Source organism: Tribolium castaneum, chromosome 7 (assembly GCF_031307605.1).
Source record: "Tribolium castaneum strain GA2 chromosome 7, icTriCast1.1, whole genome shotgun sequence".
NCBI classification, from domain to species: Eukaryota; Metazoa; Arthropoda; class Insecta; order Coleoptera; family Tenebrionidae; genus Tribolium; species Tribolium castaneum.
Genome location: NC_087400.1, coordinates 6,433,053 through 6,450,465, shown reverse-complemented (window position 1 = coordinate 6,450,465; position 17,413 = coordinate 6,433,053). Strand labels below are relative to the sequence as shown.

The 17,413-nt window shown below is 28.9% G+C and overlaps 1 protein-coding gene and 1 long non-coding RNA gene across 2 annotated transcripts; one reads left to right on the top strand and one right to left on the bottom strand.

The window, feature by feature from the left end:
• Nucleotides 1–3,613: 3,613 nt before the first annotated feature.
• Nucleotides 3,614–5,574, bottom strand: LOC658975 (uncharacterized protein). The gene is made up of 5 exons (XM_965321.4): nt 5,275–5,574; nt 4,714–5,222; nt 4,273–4,472; nt 3,879–4,221; nt 3,614–3,825 (listed from the first exon to the last, which is right to left on the bottom strand). The coding sequence occupies exons 1-5, from the start codon at nt 5,288–5,290 to the stop codon at nt 3,664–3,666; spliced, it is 1,230 nt and encodes a 409-aa protein (XP_970414.1). The 5' UTR covers nt 5,291–5,574; the 3' UTR covers nt 3,614–3,663.
• Nucleotides 5,575–5,819: 245 nt separating this feature from the next.
• LOC135266701 (uncharacterized) lies at nt 5,820–7,857 on the top strand. The gene is made up of 2 exons (XR_010334845.1): nt 5,820–7,668; nt 7,779–7,857. It is a non-coding gene; the product is annotated as an uncharacterized LOC135266701 (long non-coding RNA).
• The last annotated feature ends 9,556 nt before the right edge of the window (nt 7,858–17,413 follow it).

The window sequence follows — 17,413 nt, the reverse complement described above, 5'->3', positions numbered from 1 at the left end:
AACAGAGTAAGTTAAATAAAAGCTTTTAAAAATCAACTGGAACTTTTTCAAATTTGGCTTCAAAAAAATGAAAACAGACAGACAACAGAGTAAGTTAAATGAAATCTTTTAAAAATGTAGAGCTTTTTACCTGTTGGAAGATGTTTTAATGTTTCATTTATGATTATTTGATTTATTTTGAGAATCACTTTAATTTAATGGAGAAAAATTATTTAATCACTTGAACAAATGTGTTTGAATAAAACATTGTTATCATTACGTTTTAACAAATGAAAAAATCTTAGTATAATATGCAAATTAACTAGATTGAGAAAACCTGACAGTCCATTTATCGGATGGTGTTTTCTGAAATAAACAAACAGCATTCTAATTTTAATGTTCTGTTATTTATATCATTGTCTGTGAATAAACTAAAGCTGGAACGCCAAAAGAATTTGCAGCTTTTATGAAATTTTTTAATGCAATTATGTTCTAACCAATTTATCCCATTCCATGATAAAACCCTCAACTAGTTTAGCTTTATGCCACTTTATACCACGATTTTGTTTTATTAACATTTATACAAATCTCCATTATTAAAGCTTTATTTTATTCTTAAAATTTAACTGCTACAACATATTCCATGAGCAATATCTAAAGAAAAATAGTCCATTAGTTTGAGTAAAACTTAAATTTCTTTTGTAATTTATCATCCAAAAACATTAGATAACATAATGCAACTGAGATAACTACTTATCATAATTTTATTTAATTTGAAACATAACCAAAAATAAAACCACAAAGGACTAAAGGCTTCTTTTTACTTGATTTACTATAAATATTTTTTATAATAAATTTAATAAATTATTGTTTGGAAAGTGTGATTGTCAATGATTTCAAAATAAAGACTAGCTTAAATTTCATCTCGTTTTCAATTTTAGTGCTATTCTTGCTTATAAATATGAATTTATTTATTCTCCCATTGTGCATCCCCTATGCACCTCCTCGCCGTTTTATTCAAAGCCGTCTCGTTCAAGCCCGTTCCGAAATTACGATCAACAGATCAAATAAAAGCATTTAGAGTGTAGCTTTCGCTCCCTCGCAATTCCGTTATTCTTATCCATCTCCATCGGTATAAGCAGATTCAAGTTTCGCCTCAGAACTGAGAGTACAAGATGAATTACAACTGTAATTAGTGGAAAGTTCCGGGCTACGGTGAGGGTAGTTGACTTTGTCTTTTGAAAGCTCGTTATTGAGTTGCTCGCTTGAGAATTAGCAAGTCAGCTTTAGGGCGAATACACTTGAATGACACCGCACGCCTACGGAAACCGGCCCTTCTTCTTATTACGAGTATCAATCGAACTATTAAAATGATAAGCAACTGTCCTTACACCATTGGCAAGCTTTGTGCATAGAGGCGACGCCGTAATTAAGTTTTTAAGAGGAAATGGCTCGCCGGAAAGGGAAGAACACTGAAGCTCTCTAATAAGCAAAACGTTTGTGTAAAACACGACGAAACAAAGATGTTTGTCGGGAGGAATTAAGGCTGCTTCTGTAATAGAGCAAAGGGAAAATTTATACCTAGGCAAAGACTTATTTGGCAACAACGCACGCTTAAACTTATTAACAAATACCTTTATTTTCTCTACAAACAGAATAAAACATTGTACAGGGTGAGGCATTGGTAGGGGCATGATCAATTCTACAAAAAACTTATTTAATTTTTTCTTGCATATTTTCTCTAGTAGTGCCGTCGTTTTTTTTATTTAATCGTTTATTATAAAATTAAAGTATATATTTTAAGCAATTTCCATGAAAAATTCATTTTCACAACAAAATCAAAACGTCACGTACCAAAAACGCCAGTCTGATGTTATTATGGCAGAATTTATTGTTTTACATGGTACACTACGTTGGTATCCAATGGATTTTATTTCCATTTTTCAGAAAAACCGAGTTATCTCTGAAACTATCAACTTTTGGAAAAAAATTAAAGAGGTGAAAAAGATGTAAAATGAGATGCTGAATAATACTCAGTACCAAAATATTTGAAAAAATTAAGTTATTGTTCTTTAAAGTTTACCAAAATGAATGTGTCACAGCATGGTAATAATAATAATAATAATAATCTTTATTGTCCAACGGGGTCATCAGTTACAGAACAAAAATAAATATTGTAATGTTACGAAAAATAAGAAATTATAAGCTTATTTTGGAGCCAAGCTTATTTTTATAATTTATGTGGATTAAATTTATTTTAATTCTCTTAAACATGTTATGTATTTGTCTAAGTTGAGTTCTTTAATTATTGTTTTTAACGTTTTTTTTTAATGTCTGAATATGATCATTGATCACATAACATGAAGTAATTTTCAAGTACAATTTCGAAAAACAGACATTGACACAACAAATAAATTTTTTTGAGGAAACTCCTTTATAAGTAACACAATTTTTAACGTAATTCCTGCTCCAAACAACACTCAAGCATTGTTTATTTTGTAATGCCATTAAAAATAATAAAAAATCTTTTTTTCAGCGATCCAATACTGATTTTTTTATTCTAAGTGTAAGGAATTGTAGAAAAATTTGGAAAAAAATTACAGATATAAAAAATATTAGTTTTTGAAAAATACTTACTTTTAGCAATCTCAACCTGTTCAATGTTTATTAGAAATACGTGTTTGTTAATTTTAGTACGTAATAAAACTTATCAAGTGTAGAAACTTTTGTGTATAAAGTTTGCAAAATTCTTATTTATTTTTTTATTGTTTTTCATCTTCTTTTTTGTACTAACAAGCCGGTCATTGTTTAATCATTAATTTATGTTATTTTTATATTTATAGCAACTAATTACATTGTTGTTTAAAATTGTTAAATTATCCATTTTTATAGTTTTGAAACAGCATATACACTAAGAGCAATTCGACTTTAATTTTAAATTAACTTAACAATAATAAATTTAATAAATTTAGAGAAAGCTCTGTTAAAATTTAACACGTTGTTAAAATTAACAACGCGAATAGACCAATCAAAATGCTTCAATTTGGTCACGCATTTAATCGCGGATTAAAATAATGACGCTTTTATAAAACGGTTCTAAGTTTCAAAAATGCCAATCACTTATTTTACGTCTATTTGGACATTAAAAAAAGTTGTTTAAAGTATTAAAAAAATAGAAGTGTGATATTTTATTAGTTGCCCACTATCTAAAAAAATTACATTAACAATTAATGTTTTCATAATCTATAAAAAAGTCGTTGTGAGTATTTACAGATATGTCATCTGTTTCGTGCCTAATTTAATAGTAATAATAATAATAACAGAAAAGTTTAGGTTTCAATATTTTCTAAGTTGGCGCATATGCAACCAACAATACACAATTTATTTGAAAATTATTTTACATTCTCATTTAATTAATATTTTCATATTTTGTGCGATTTAATGTACGAAAGTGTACAACCGAAAGAAAGATAAGCAGTGTGCAGTTTATAATCTGCAGATAACACTTTTACTTCTATACGTACTAAGTATCGGTTATTTAATTAATATAATTGATAATCATATGTGTAATAGCTTCTGTCTTAATTTTTTACTTTTTAGCGTATACTTAATGGAAAGGCAATAAAACACGTCATAGTAAAAATTGATTTATTATTGTATAAAAAACAAAATTTATATTTAATATCAAATATTCTTAACTTCTCCAGTGCAATGTGGACAACAACTCGCTTGACTGGAAGGATGTTTAAGATAGACTTGTTCGCCACTTAAAGACATCGCAGTCCCCATTAAAGCATTACAAATCGCGTCCTGTTTATTCGAAATCGTGACCGGATTCTGAAGCAACTAAAAAATATTACTAATTAATACAACTCTACAAAATCAATCGCAAAACCAACCTTCATTGCACTTCTCTCCGCTGGCGTATATTGCCCCAAACTTGAGTAAATCGCATACAAATCATCACTTTTCCCCTTATCTATAACAACCAAATCGCTAATTTCCTGACTCAGATCACAAATCACCTGACTCAAATCGACCACATTTGAACTTTTGGCGCTATCCCGCGCTTTGGGGGATTCACACAATCGCGCTTCAACTCCGTGTAAAATAACACAACTCTTCATCAGTTTTTTCTGGACACGGTACCGCTCATCGAGGAGTTTTTTCGCGACTTCTTGCAACTCGTTGATGCGGTTTGAGAGGGCGGACTTCCACCGCGCCAACTCCTCGACCATTAAACTGAAAATTGGAGTAGAAACCGGTTTTCGGTTTTTCCCCCGATTTGGTTACCTTGAGGCCAAGAATTTGCTCCTCCAGACCTCGCACTGGCCCGACAGCCACTCCGTTTGCTCCTGGTGTGACGTCAAGTGGTTGGCCGAGTTGAGTAAAGCCCGGGCTAGTTGCAACTTATCCTCCGTTAAGTGTTGCACGCGACTTTCCAAATCCTCGCCAACTGCGGCCACCAGCAACGTCTTCAGCTCACTATTCACCTGGAGAGAGAGACAAAAATAATCCAATAAATTTGTAACATATAACACTTCCAACAATTTGAACGAGTAAAAAAGTTAGTAATTAAATGTGGTTATATTGTAATTTTATTATGTACTATGTTTTTAGCCTGACGATGTTTATTATAATAAAGAAACGTTGCAACTCGTCTTTTTTTAAACCGTTTTCACAGCACCCTTTATGTTGGTGAATTTTTGAAACTAAAGTAGATAAGTGGTAAACCTGTGTTTGGAACTTGATTTGGTTCTCCAGAAGCGAGTTGGTCTCCCTCAAATTTTTAATATCTGTCTCGTAGGCGCTCCTCTCCTCCTCCCACTTTTTCCTGGGGATCAACTCCTCCTCGTTTTGCGCCGCCTCCTTGCTGGCTTTACTCAACTCAGCGCAGCGTAAGTCCGTCATTTGTTTAACCAAATCCTGAATTTCGACATTATTTTTCGATGGTTTTGCCTTAATTTCGGATTTGTGGGCTATGATGGGCTCCACGGCCCCCTTGTAAGGCTCGTAAGGTACAAATTTGGGCTCTTTGGGCTTCCTGATGAGCCACTTTGGCTGTTTCCTCTCCTTGCTCACGTACACAGGTTTCAGGTTGTGAATCTGATGTTTGGGTTCAATTGGTTTAAATGTGATTGGATGGTTTATCATTTTTGGGATTTTCTGACTGAGGGCAGCTTCCGTGACTTTGAGAATTGAGCTGTCAATGCCGTCACCGAGGGTGCGCTCCTTTAGGGGCTCTGGAACATATGTGACAGTTGTTGAGGGGTTTGGACGGTTGGAAGTCCTGACCTGATAAATAATCCATGTCGGGAAAATGAGCACAGAATTGATAATTGGGTTTTATTGCGTTTGTTATAAAAGGGGATTAAAGGCACTTGAAAGCAAATGAGGGGTCATTGACCCAACCAATGTCAAAAACAGCTGATTGAAATGTCATTTAAACGTCACGTTCGTTTAATTACAACCAGAGGATGTTGTCACGTACTAAACATTTTTTGTCCGGTTCTTTCATTTAACTATCTTGAGTGGTTGAGTTTTTTGAAACTGTTGTGTTATGCATTTGTTGTTAATTATGCTTTTTGTTTTTTATTGATTTTTTTTCTGATTGATTATACAAATAACAAGTCCGATGAACGACTAGGACAGCACAAGTTATTTTTACAGATCGTGATATTTGACGAATATTCTTACGTTCGAACAGTATCAATTTAATAACTGTTTTTTAATTAATTAGTGTATTTTGGGAGCAACTGGTTTATTGTTATCAAATATATATAAACTGTGACCACCTTTTTGTATTTGTCGAATTTTATGGCATATTCTGTTATTAAGTATTTCGGTAGCTCGGGCGGTAGCTAGTTTAGTTGGTTTAGTGCTCAAGTTGTCAAATTTTTAACCTCACTTTCTTACGAATGAAATGCAATAAAAAAATGTTTTTTTCGAATGCTTTGGAAGCTGTTTCTGGTGGTAGCTCCACTCAGTGTCCCAAAGTGATGTAAAAAAAGAAGTTCTGAGTGTATACATAACAATCAAATCTAAGGATACTCTTTGAAAAAAAGGTGGAAACAGTATTCAGAATGGCCCCCGAAGGGCGAATCAGTTATTACAGGAAAGCAGGAAAATAGTAAAAATAATGAATAAGAATTTTGCAAAATGCTCTTATAGAAAACTTGTACTTTATGTTTTATTACGTGGTAAACTTAACAACACACGTTAACACGCCCTTTATAAACGATTTAACACCCTTTTTCATGAAAATGTTTGAGAAGTTCATTTTTGCCCTATATACATTTCAATAAATCTCACTGAAGTTTTGTCGTTGACTCAAGGTAGATTTGTCTGCCCATAATAAACATGTTCTGTAATAATTATAAACGCTCTAAAAGAACAGAAACGGATACAAAATCCATAAATGTGAAAATTTTTACGTTTCAGATAATAACATAACCCTACTTTTGAAACCGAATTTTCTGGAGACTTGAAATTAACATAATTTGTGGCAATACCACAAATTTTCGCAGCAAAATGTCACATCACCGGCTCGTCTGCACAAAGGAAAGGGAGAAAATAGTGAAAATAATGAATAAGAATTTTGCAAAATGCTTTTATAGAATAGAAAAGTTGTTGTACTTTATGTTTTATTAAGTGGTAAACTTAACAACACACGTTAACACGCCCTTTATAAACGATTATGATAATAAACACCCTTTTTCATGAAAAGGTTGACACGAGAAGTTAATTTTTCAATAAATCTCACTGAAGTTTATGTCGTTGACTAAAGGTAGATTTGTCTGCCCTTAAACATATTCAATAATAATTAATAACGCTCTAAAAGTACAGAAAAGCACACAAAATCCATTAAAGTTACAATTTAACAATTCAGAAGAGAGCACAATAACCCTAACCCTACTTTCTGAACATTTGTCTCTATCTGGCAATAACACATAATAAAGGTAGAGATTTCGGCCCTAAATATACTATCATAACGCTCTGAAAGGGCAGATACATTGCCAATAATTCATAAAAGTGTAAATTTTACCATTTCCAGGTAACAACATAACCCACTTTAAGAACCTACCGAATTTTTAACAAAACAAACCTAACAAACAATTTGTGGCAAAACGCATTGCGATACCACTCATTTTCGCACCAAAATTTCACATTGGAAGTTTCTGTTTAAATAAAAACATTCATTTTTGTTTTTCCATTAACTGCATGCGAAATTTTTATAATTTTAGAACTTTATAGGCAAATAGATTTGTCATAATTAATTTTTCTAGATCAATGCTGTTCTATTTTGAATAATTCAGTGTATGAATGTCTCTAAATTTGACGGATTGTGCCAGTGAATATTTCTGGTGACGAACTGTTTTAGACGTGCGCTGACGTCACATCCGTGACGTGTCCCGAGGTTAGGTGTGCGGCGCAGGCGGCGAGGGCGGAGCAGTCGACAGCGAGCAGTGGCACGGGTCACATCGGGAGCTCGAGAGGCGGTTTATTTAAATTATTGTACCGTTTCGTTTAATTTATTCAGTTTATTGCTTGCCGTTGTCGCGAACGGACGTGTGCTCAAGCAAATATAAATTTTCGGGTTTAAATTTTAAATTCGGTGATCGCGGTTAGTGTAGTGTGTGTTAGTGCCAATGGAATGGACTTTAAGGAGGAAACAATCCGGATTAAAGGGTAAGTTTGCAGTGATTTATTTTTAGAAAATTAAATTAAATCAAATCTGATATTTTCAACTAGTAATTTAAGGGCACATTGTTCTAATTTCATTGTTTCTTCTATTGCAGTAGGTCCGTTTAAGAAGAAGATGGCATCGGAACAGAAAACAAAGGTCAGTGCATTTTTTTTTCATTTGTGGTTAATTTATTTTCATTATCTTGCTACAAACGTAGCAGACGTGCGTTTTAATTTTTTAAATGCGGTATTGAAAAGTCGTAGTTTGAATGACACGTTTTAAATTCAGTTAATTCAGTAACTATAAATACAATCAAACACTCAAATAATTTATTGCCACGTAATAATTTTGGCTTTAATTTCAATAAATGAAAGTGGCTTGCTCTAAATTTAATGCGAATAAAGCTTTTTTATTGGTTTCATTTTTATTATTTTTTTAATGCTACAAACAGTAGCCAACGTGGAAGCGATATGAAGGTAGGAGCATTTTATTGTTGTGTCGTATTTATTTATTTCACAAACCAATATTTCCTTAAAATTTAATTGCAATAAAATAACACCGGCTCTAAATGCGGTGTTGAAAAGTCATAGTTTGACACATTTTAAATTCAGTAACTATAAATAAAATCAAACACTCAAATAATTTATTGCCACGTAGTAATTTTGTCTTTAATTTCAATCGATGAAAGTGGCTTGCTCTAAATTTAATGCGAATAAAGCATTTTTATTGGTTTCATTTTTATTATTTTTTTTAATGCTACAAACGGTAGCCAACGTGGAAGCGATTTGAAGGTAAGGTGTATTTTATTGCTGTGTCGTATTTATTTATTTCACAAACCAATATTTCCTTAAAATTTAATTGCAATAAAATAACACCGACTCTAAATGCGGTGTTGAAAAGTCATAGTTTGAGTGACTCATTTTAAATTCAGTAACTAAAAATAAAATAAAACACTCAAATAATTTATTGCCACGTAGTAATTTTGGCTTTAATTTCAATGAATGAAAGTGGCTTGCTCTAAATTTAATGCGAATAAAGCATTTTTATTGGTTTCATTTTTATTATTTTTTTTAATGCTACAAACGGTAGCCAACGTGGAAGCGATTTGAAGGTAAGGTGTATTTTATTGCTGTGTCGTATTTATTTATTTCACAAACCAATATTTCCTTAAAATTTAATTGCAATAAAATAACACCGACTCTAAATGCGGTGTTGAAAAGTCATAGTTTGACACATTTTAAATTCAATAACTAAAAATAAAATAAAACACTCAAAAAATTTATTGCCACGTAGTAATTTTGGCTTTAATTTCAATCGATGAAAGTGGCTTGCTCTAAATTTAATGCAAATAAAGCTTTTTTATTGGTTTCATTTTTATTATTTTTTTTAATGCTACAAACGGTAGCCAACGTGGAAGCGATTTGAAGGTAAGGTGTATTTTATTGCTCTGTCGTATTTATTTATTTATTTCACAAACCAATATTTCCTTAAAATTTAATTGCAATAAAATAACACCGACTCTAAATGTGGTGTTGAAAAGTCATAGTTTGACACATTTTAAATTCAATAACTAAATAAAATAAAACACTCAAATAATTTATTGCCACGTAGTAATTTTGGCTTTAATTTCAATGAATGAAAGTGGCTTGCTCTAAATTTAATGCGAATAAAGCATTTTTATTGGTTTCATTTTTATTATTTTTTTTAATGCTACAAACGGTAGCCAACGTGGAAGCGATTTGAAGGTAAGGTGTATTTTATTGCTGTGTCGTATTTATTTATTTCACAAACCAATATTTCCTTAAAATTTAATTGCAATAAAATAACACCGACTCTAAATGCGGTGTTGAAAAGTCATAGTTTGAGTGACTCATTTTAAATTCAGTAACTAAAAATAAAATAAAACACTCAAATAATTTATTGCCACGTAGTAATTTTGGCTTTAATTTCAATGAATGAAAGTGGCTTGCTCTAAATTTAATGCGAATAAAGCATTTTTATTGGTTTCATTTTTATTATTTTTTTTAATGCTACAAACGGTAGCCAACGTGGAAGCGATTTGAAGGTAAGGTGTATTTTATTGCTGTGTCGTATTTATTTATTTCACAAACCAATATTTCCTTAAAATTTAATTGCAATAAAATAACACCGACTCTAAATGCGGTGTTGAAAAGTCATAGTTTGACACATTTTAAATTCAATAACTAAAAATAAAATAAAACACTCAAAAAATTTATTGCCACGTAGTAATTTTGGCTTTAATTTCAATCGATGAAAGTGGCTTGCTCTAAATTTAATGCAAATAAAGCTTTTTTATTGGTTTCATTTTTATTATTTTTTTTAATGCTACAAACGGTAGCCAACGTGGAAGCGATTTGAAGGTAAGGTGTATTTTATTGCTCTGTCGTATTTATTTATTTCACAAACCAATATTTCCTTAAAATTTAATTGCAATAAAATAACACCGACTCTAAATGCGGTGTTGAAAAGTCATAGTTTGACACATTTTAAATTCAATAACTAAATAAAATAAAACACTCAAATAATTTATTGCCACGTAGTAATTTTGGCTTTAATTTCAATGAATGAAAGTGGCTTGCTCTAAATTTAATGCGAATAAAGCACTTTTATTGGTTTCATTTTTATTATTTTTTTTAATGCTACAAACGGTAGCCAACGTGGAAGCGATTTGAAGGTAAGGTGTATTTTATTGCTGTGTCGTATTTATTTATTTCACAAACCAATATTTCCTTAAAATTTAATTGCAATAAAATAACACCGACTCTAAAGGCGGTGTTGAAAAGTCATAGTTTGAGTGACTCATTTTAAATTCAATAACTAAATAAACTAAAACACTCAAATAATTTATTGCCACTTGGTAATTTTATCTTTAATTTCAATGAATGAAAGTGGCTTCAAAATTTAATGCAAATAAACATTTTTTTTTGGTTTCATTATTATTATTATTATTATTATTATTATTATTATTATTATTATTATTATTATTATTATTATTTAATGCTACAAACGGTAGCCAACGTGGAAGCGATCTGAAGGTAAGGTGTATTTTATTGCTGTGTCGTATTTATTTATTTCACAAACCAATATTTCCTTAAAATTTAATTGCAATAAAATAACACCGACTCTAAAGGCGGTGTTGAAAAGTCATAGTTTGAGTGACTCATTTTAAATTCAATAACTAAATAAACTAAAACACTCAAATAATTTATTGCCACTTAGTAATTTTGTCTTTAATTTCAATGAATGAAAGTGGCTTCAAAATTTAATGCAAATAAACATTTTTTTGGTTTCATTATTATTATTATTATTATTATTATTATTATTATTATTATTATTATTTAATGCTACAAACGGTAGCCAACGTGGAAGCGATCTGAAGGTAAGGTGTATTTTATTGCTGTGTCGTATCGTATTTACTTATTTCACAAACCAATATTTCCTTAAAATTTAATTGCAATAAAATAACACCGACTCTAAATGCGGTGTTGAAAAGTCATAGTTTGAGTGACTCATTTTAAATTCAATAACTAAATAAAATAAAACACTCAAATAATTTATTGCCACTTGGTAATTTTATCTTTAATTTCAATGAATGAAAGTGGCTTCAAAATTTAATGCAAATAAACATTTTTTTTTTGGTTTCATTATTATTATTATTATTATTATTATTATTATTATTATTATTTAATGCTACAAACGGTAGCCAACGTGGAAGCGATCTGAAGGTAAGGTGTATTTTATTGCTGTGTCGTATTTATTTATTTCACAAACCAATATTTCCTTAAAATTTAATTGCAATAAAATAACACCGACTCTAAAGGCGGTGTTGAAAAGTCATAGTTTGAGTGACTCATTTTAAATTCAATAACTAAATAAACTAAAACACTCAAATAATTTATTGCCACTTGGTAATTTTATCTTTAATTTCAATGAATGAAAGTGGCTTCAAAATTTAATGCAAATAAACATTTTTTTTTTGGTTTCATTATTATTATTATTATTATTATTATTATTATTATTATTATTATTATTATTATTATTATTATTATTTAATGCTACAAACGGTAGCCAACGTGGAAGCGATCTGAAGGTAAGGTGTATTTTATTGCTGTGTCGTATTTATTTATTTCACAAACCAATATTTCCTTAAAATTTAATTGCAATAAAATAACACCGACTCTAAAGGCGGTGTTGAAAAGTCATAGTTTGAGTGACTCATTTTAAATTCAATAACTAAATAAACTAAAACACTCAAATAATTTATTGCCACTTAGTAATTTTGTCTTTAATTTCAATGAATGAAAGTGGCTTCAAAATTTAATGCAAATAAACATTTTTTTGGTTTCATTATTATTATTATTATTATTATTATTATTATTATTATTATTATTATTATTATTATTATTATTATTTAATGCTACAAACGGTAGCCAACGTGGAAGCGATCTGAAGGTAAGGTGTATTTTATTGCTGTGTCGTATCGTATTTACTTATTTCACAAACCAATATTTCCTTAAAATTTAATTGCAATAAAATAACACCGACTCTAAATGCGGTGTTGAAAAGTCATAGTTTGAGTGACTCATTTTAAATTCAATAACTAAATAAAATAAAACACTCAAATAATTTATTGCCACTTGGTAATTTTATCTTTAATTTCAATGAATGAAAGTGGCTTCAAAATTTAATGCAAATAAACATTTTTTTTTTGGTTTCATTATTATTATTATTATTATTATTATTATTATTATTATTATTATTTAATGCTACAAACGGTAGCCAACGTGGAAGCGATCTGAAGGTAAGGTGTATTTTATTGCTGTGTCGTATTTATTTATTTCACAAACCAATATTTCCTTAAATTTTATTTGCAATAAAATAACACCGACTCTAAATGCGGTGTTGAAAGGTCATAGTTTGAGTGACTCATTTTAAATTCAATAACTAAATAAACTAAAACACTCAAATAATTTATTGCCACTTGGTAATTTTATCTTTAATTTCAATGAATGAAAGTGGCTTCAAAATTTAATGCAAATAAACATTTTTTTTGGTTTCATTATTATTATTATTATTATTATTTAATGCTACAAACGGTAGCCAACGTGGAAGCGATCTGAAGGTAAGGTGTATTTTATTGCTGTGTCGTATCGTATTTACTTATTTCACAAACCAATATTTCCTTAAAATTTAATTGCAATAAAATAACACCGACTCTAAATGCGGTGTTGAAAAGTCATAGTTTGAGTGACTCATTTTAAATTCAATAACTAAATAAACTAAAACACTCAAATAATTTATTGCCACTTGGTAATTTTATCTTTAATTTCAATGAATGAAAGTGGCTTCAAAATTTAATGCAAATAAACATTTTTTTTTGGTTTCATTATTATTATTATTATTATTATTATTATTATTATTATTATTTAATGCTACAAACGGTAGCCAACGTGGAAGCGATCTGAAGGTAAGGTGTATTTTATTGCTGTGTCGTATTTATTTATTTCACAAACCAATATTTCCTTAAAATTTAATTGCAATAAAATAACACCGACTCTAAAGGCGGTGTTGAAAAGTCATAGTTTGAGTGACTCATTTTAAATTCAATAACTAAATAAAATAAAACACTCAAATAATTTATTGCCACTTGGTAATTTTATCTTTAATTTCAATGAATGAAAGTGGCTTCAAAATTTAATGCAAATAAACATTTTTTTTTGGTTTCATTATTATTATTATTATTATTATTATTATTATTATTATTATTTAATGCTACAAACGGTAGCCAACGTGGAAGCGATCTGAAGGTAAGGTGTATTTTATTGCTGTGTCGTATTTATTTATTTCACAAACCAATATTTCCTTAAAATTTAATTGCAATAAAATAACACCGACTCTAAATGCGGTGTTGAAAAGTCATAGTTTGAGTGACTCATTTTAAATTCAATAACTAAATAAACTAAAACACTCAAATAATTTATTGCCACTTGGTAATTTTATCTTTAATTTCAATGAATGAAAGTGGCTTCAAAATTTAATGCAAATAAACATTTTTTTTTTGGTTTCATTATTATTATTATTATTATTATTATTATTATTATTATTATTATTATTATTATTATTATTATTATTATTTAATGCTACAAACGGTAGCCAACGTGGAAGCGATTTGAAGGTAAGGTGTATTTTATTGCTGTGTCGTATTTATTTATTTCACAAACCAATATTTCCATAAAATTTAATTGCAATAAAATAACACCGACTCTAAATGCGGTGTTGAAAAGTCATAGTTTGAGTGACTCATTTTAAATTCAATAACTAAATAAAATAAAACACTCAAATAATTTATTGCCACGTAGTAATTTTGGCTTTAATTTCAATGAATGAAAGTGGCTTGCTCTAAATTTAATGCGAATAAAGCATTTTTATTGGTTTCATTTTTATTATTTTTTTTAATGCTACAAACGGTAGCCAACGTGGAAGCGATTTGAAGGTAAGGTGTATTTTATTGCTGTGTCGTATTTATTTATTTCACAAACCAATATTTCCTTAAAATTTAATTGCAATAAAATAACACCGACTCTAAAGGCGGTGTTGAAAAGTCATAGTTTGAGTGACTCATTTTAAATTCAATAACTAAATAAAATAAAACACTCAAATAATTTATTGCCACTTAGTAATTTTGTCTTTAATTTCAATGAATGAAAGTGGCTTCAAAATTTAATGCAAATAAACATTTTTTTTGGTTTCATTATTATTATTATTATTATTATTATTATTTAATGCTACAAACGGTAGCCAACGTGGAAGCGATCTGAAGGTAAGGTGTATTTTATTGCTGTGTCGTATCGTATTTACTTATTTCACAAACCAATATTTCCTTAAAATTTAATTGCAATAAAATAACACCGACTCTAAATGCGGTGTTGAAAAGTCATAGTTTGAGTGACTCATTTTAAATTCAATAACTAAATAAACTAAAACACTCAAATAATTTATTGCCACTTGGTAATTTTATCTTTAATTTCAATGAATGAAAGTGGCTTCAAAATTTAATGCAAATAAACATTTTTTTTGGTTTCATTATTATTATTATTATTATTATTATTATTTAATGCTACAAACGGTAGCCAACGTGGAAGCGATTTGAAGGTAAGGTGTATTTTATTGCTGTGTCGTATTTATTTATTTCACAAACCAATATTTCCTTAAAATTTAATTGCAATAAAATAACACCGACTCTAAATGCGGTGTTGAAAAGTCATAGTTTGAGTGACTCATTTTAAATTCAATAACTAAATAAACTAAAACACTCAAATAATTTATTGCCACTTGGTAATTTTATCTTTAATTTCAATGAATGAAAGTGGCTTCAAAATTTAATGCAAATAAACATTTTTTTTTGGTTTCATTATTATTATTATTATTATTATTATTATTATTTAATGCTACAAACGGTAGCCAACGTGGAAGCGATCTGAAGGTAAGGTGTATTTTATTGCTGTGTCGTATTTATTTATTTCACAAACCAATATTTCCTTAAAATTTAATTGCAATAAAATAACACCGACTCTAAAGGCGGTGTTGAAAAGTCATAGTTTGAGTGACTCATTTTAAATTCAATAACTAAATAAACTAAAACACTCAAATAATTTATTGCCACTTGGTAATTTTATCTTTAATTTCAATGAATGAAAGTGGCTTCAAAATTTAATGCAAATAAACATTTTTTTTTGGTTTCATTATTATTATTATTATTATTATTATTATTATTTAATGCTACAAACGGTAGCCAACGTGGAAGCGATCTGAAGGTAAGGTGTATTTTATTGCTGTGTCGTATTTATTTATTTCACAAACCAATATTTCCTTAAAATTTAATTGCAATAAAATAACACTGACTCTAAAGGCGGTGTTGAAAAGTCATAGTTTGAGTGACTCATTTTAAATTCAATAACTAAATAAAATAAAACACTCAAATAATTTATTGCCACTTAGTAATTTTGTCTTTAATTTCAATGAATGAAAGTGGCTTCAAAATTTAATGCAAATAAACATTTTTTTTTTGGTTTCATTATTATTATTATTATTATTATTATTATTTAATGCTACAAACGGTAGCCAACGTGGAAGCGATCTGAAGGTAAGGTGTATTTTATTGCTGTGTCGTATTTATTTATTTCACAAACCAATATTTCCTTAAAATTTAATTGCAATAAAATAACACTGACTCTAAAGGCGGTGTTGAAAAGTCATAGTTTGAGTGACTCATTTTAAATTCAATAACTAAATAAACTAAAACACTTAAATAATTTATTGCCACTTGGTAATTTTATCTTTAATTTCAATGAATGAAAGTGGCTTCAAAATTTAATGCAAATAAACATTTTTTTTGGTTTCATTATTATTATTATTATTATTATTATTATTATTATTATTATTATTATTATTATTATTATTATTTAATGCTACAAACGGTAGCCAACGTGGAAGCGATCTGAAGGTAAGGTGTATTTTATTGCTGTGTCGTATTTATTTATTTCACAAACCAATATTTCCTTAAAATTTAATTGCAATAAAATAACACTGACTCTAAAGGCGGTGTTGAAAAGTCATAGTTTGAGTGACTCATTTTAAATTCAATAACTAAATAAACTAAAACACTCAAATAATTTATTGCCACTTGGTAATTTTATCTTTAATTTCAATGAATGAAAGTGGCTTCAAAATTTAATGCAAATAAACATTTTTTTTGGTTTCATTATTATTATTATTATTATTATTATTATTATTATTATTATTATTATTATTATTATTTAATGCTACAAACGGTAGCCAACGTGGAAGCGATCTGAAGGTAAGGTGTATTTTATTGCTGTGTCGTATTTATTTATTTCACAAACCAATATTTCCTTAAAATTTAATTGCAATAAAATAACACGGACTCTAAAGGCGGTGTTGAAAAGTCATAGTTTGAGTGACTCATTTTAAATTCAATAACTAAATAAAATAAAACACTCAAATAATTTATTGCCACTTAGTAATTTTGTCTTTAATTTCAATGAATGAAAGTGGCTTCAAAATTTAATGCAAATAAACATTTTTTTTTTGGTTTCATTATTATTATTATTATTATTATTATTTAATGCTACAAACGGTAGCCAACGTGGAAGCGATCTGAAGGTAAGGTGTATTTTATTGCTGTGTCGTATTTATTTATTTCACAAACCAATATTTCCTTAAAATTTAATTGCAATAAAATAACACGGACTCTAAAGGCGGTGTTGAAAAGTCATAGTTTGAGTGACTCATTTTAAATTCAATAACTAAATAAAATAAAACACTCAAATAATTTATTGCCACTTAGTAATTTTGTCTTTAATTTCAATGAATGAAAGTGGCTTCAAAATTTAAGGCAAATAAACATTTTTTTTTGGTTTCATTATTATTATTATTATTATTATTATTTAATGCTACAAACGGTAGCCAACGTGGAAGCGATCTGAAGGTAAGGTGTATTTTATTGCTGTGTCGTATTTATTTATTTCACAAACCAATATTTCCTTAAAATTTAATTGCAATAAAATAACACGGACTCTAAAGGCGGTGTTGAAAAGTCATAGTTTGAGTGACTCATTTTAAATTCAATAACTAAATAAAATAAAACACTCAAATAATTTATTGCCACTTAGTAATTTTGTCTTTAATTTCAATGAATGAAAGTGG

Coding starts and splice junctions, on each gene's coding strand:
- LOC658975 (XM_965321.4), bottom strand. Junction 4,222..4,272: donor AGCAAATTCTTGGCCTCAAG/GTAACCAAATCG, acceptor TCCAATTTTCAG/TTTAATGGTCGAGGAGTTGG. Junction 3,826..3,878: donor CGGAGAGAAGTGCAATGAAG/GTTGGTTTTGCG, acceptor AATATTTTTTAG/TTGCTTCAGAATCCGGTCAC.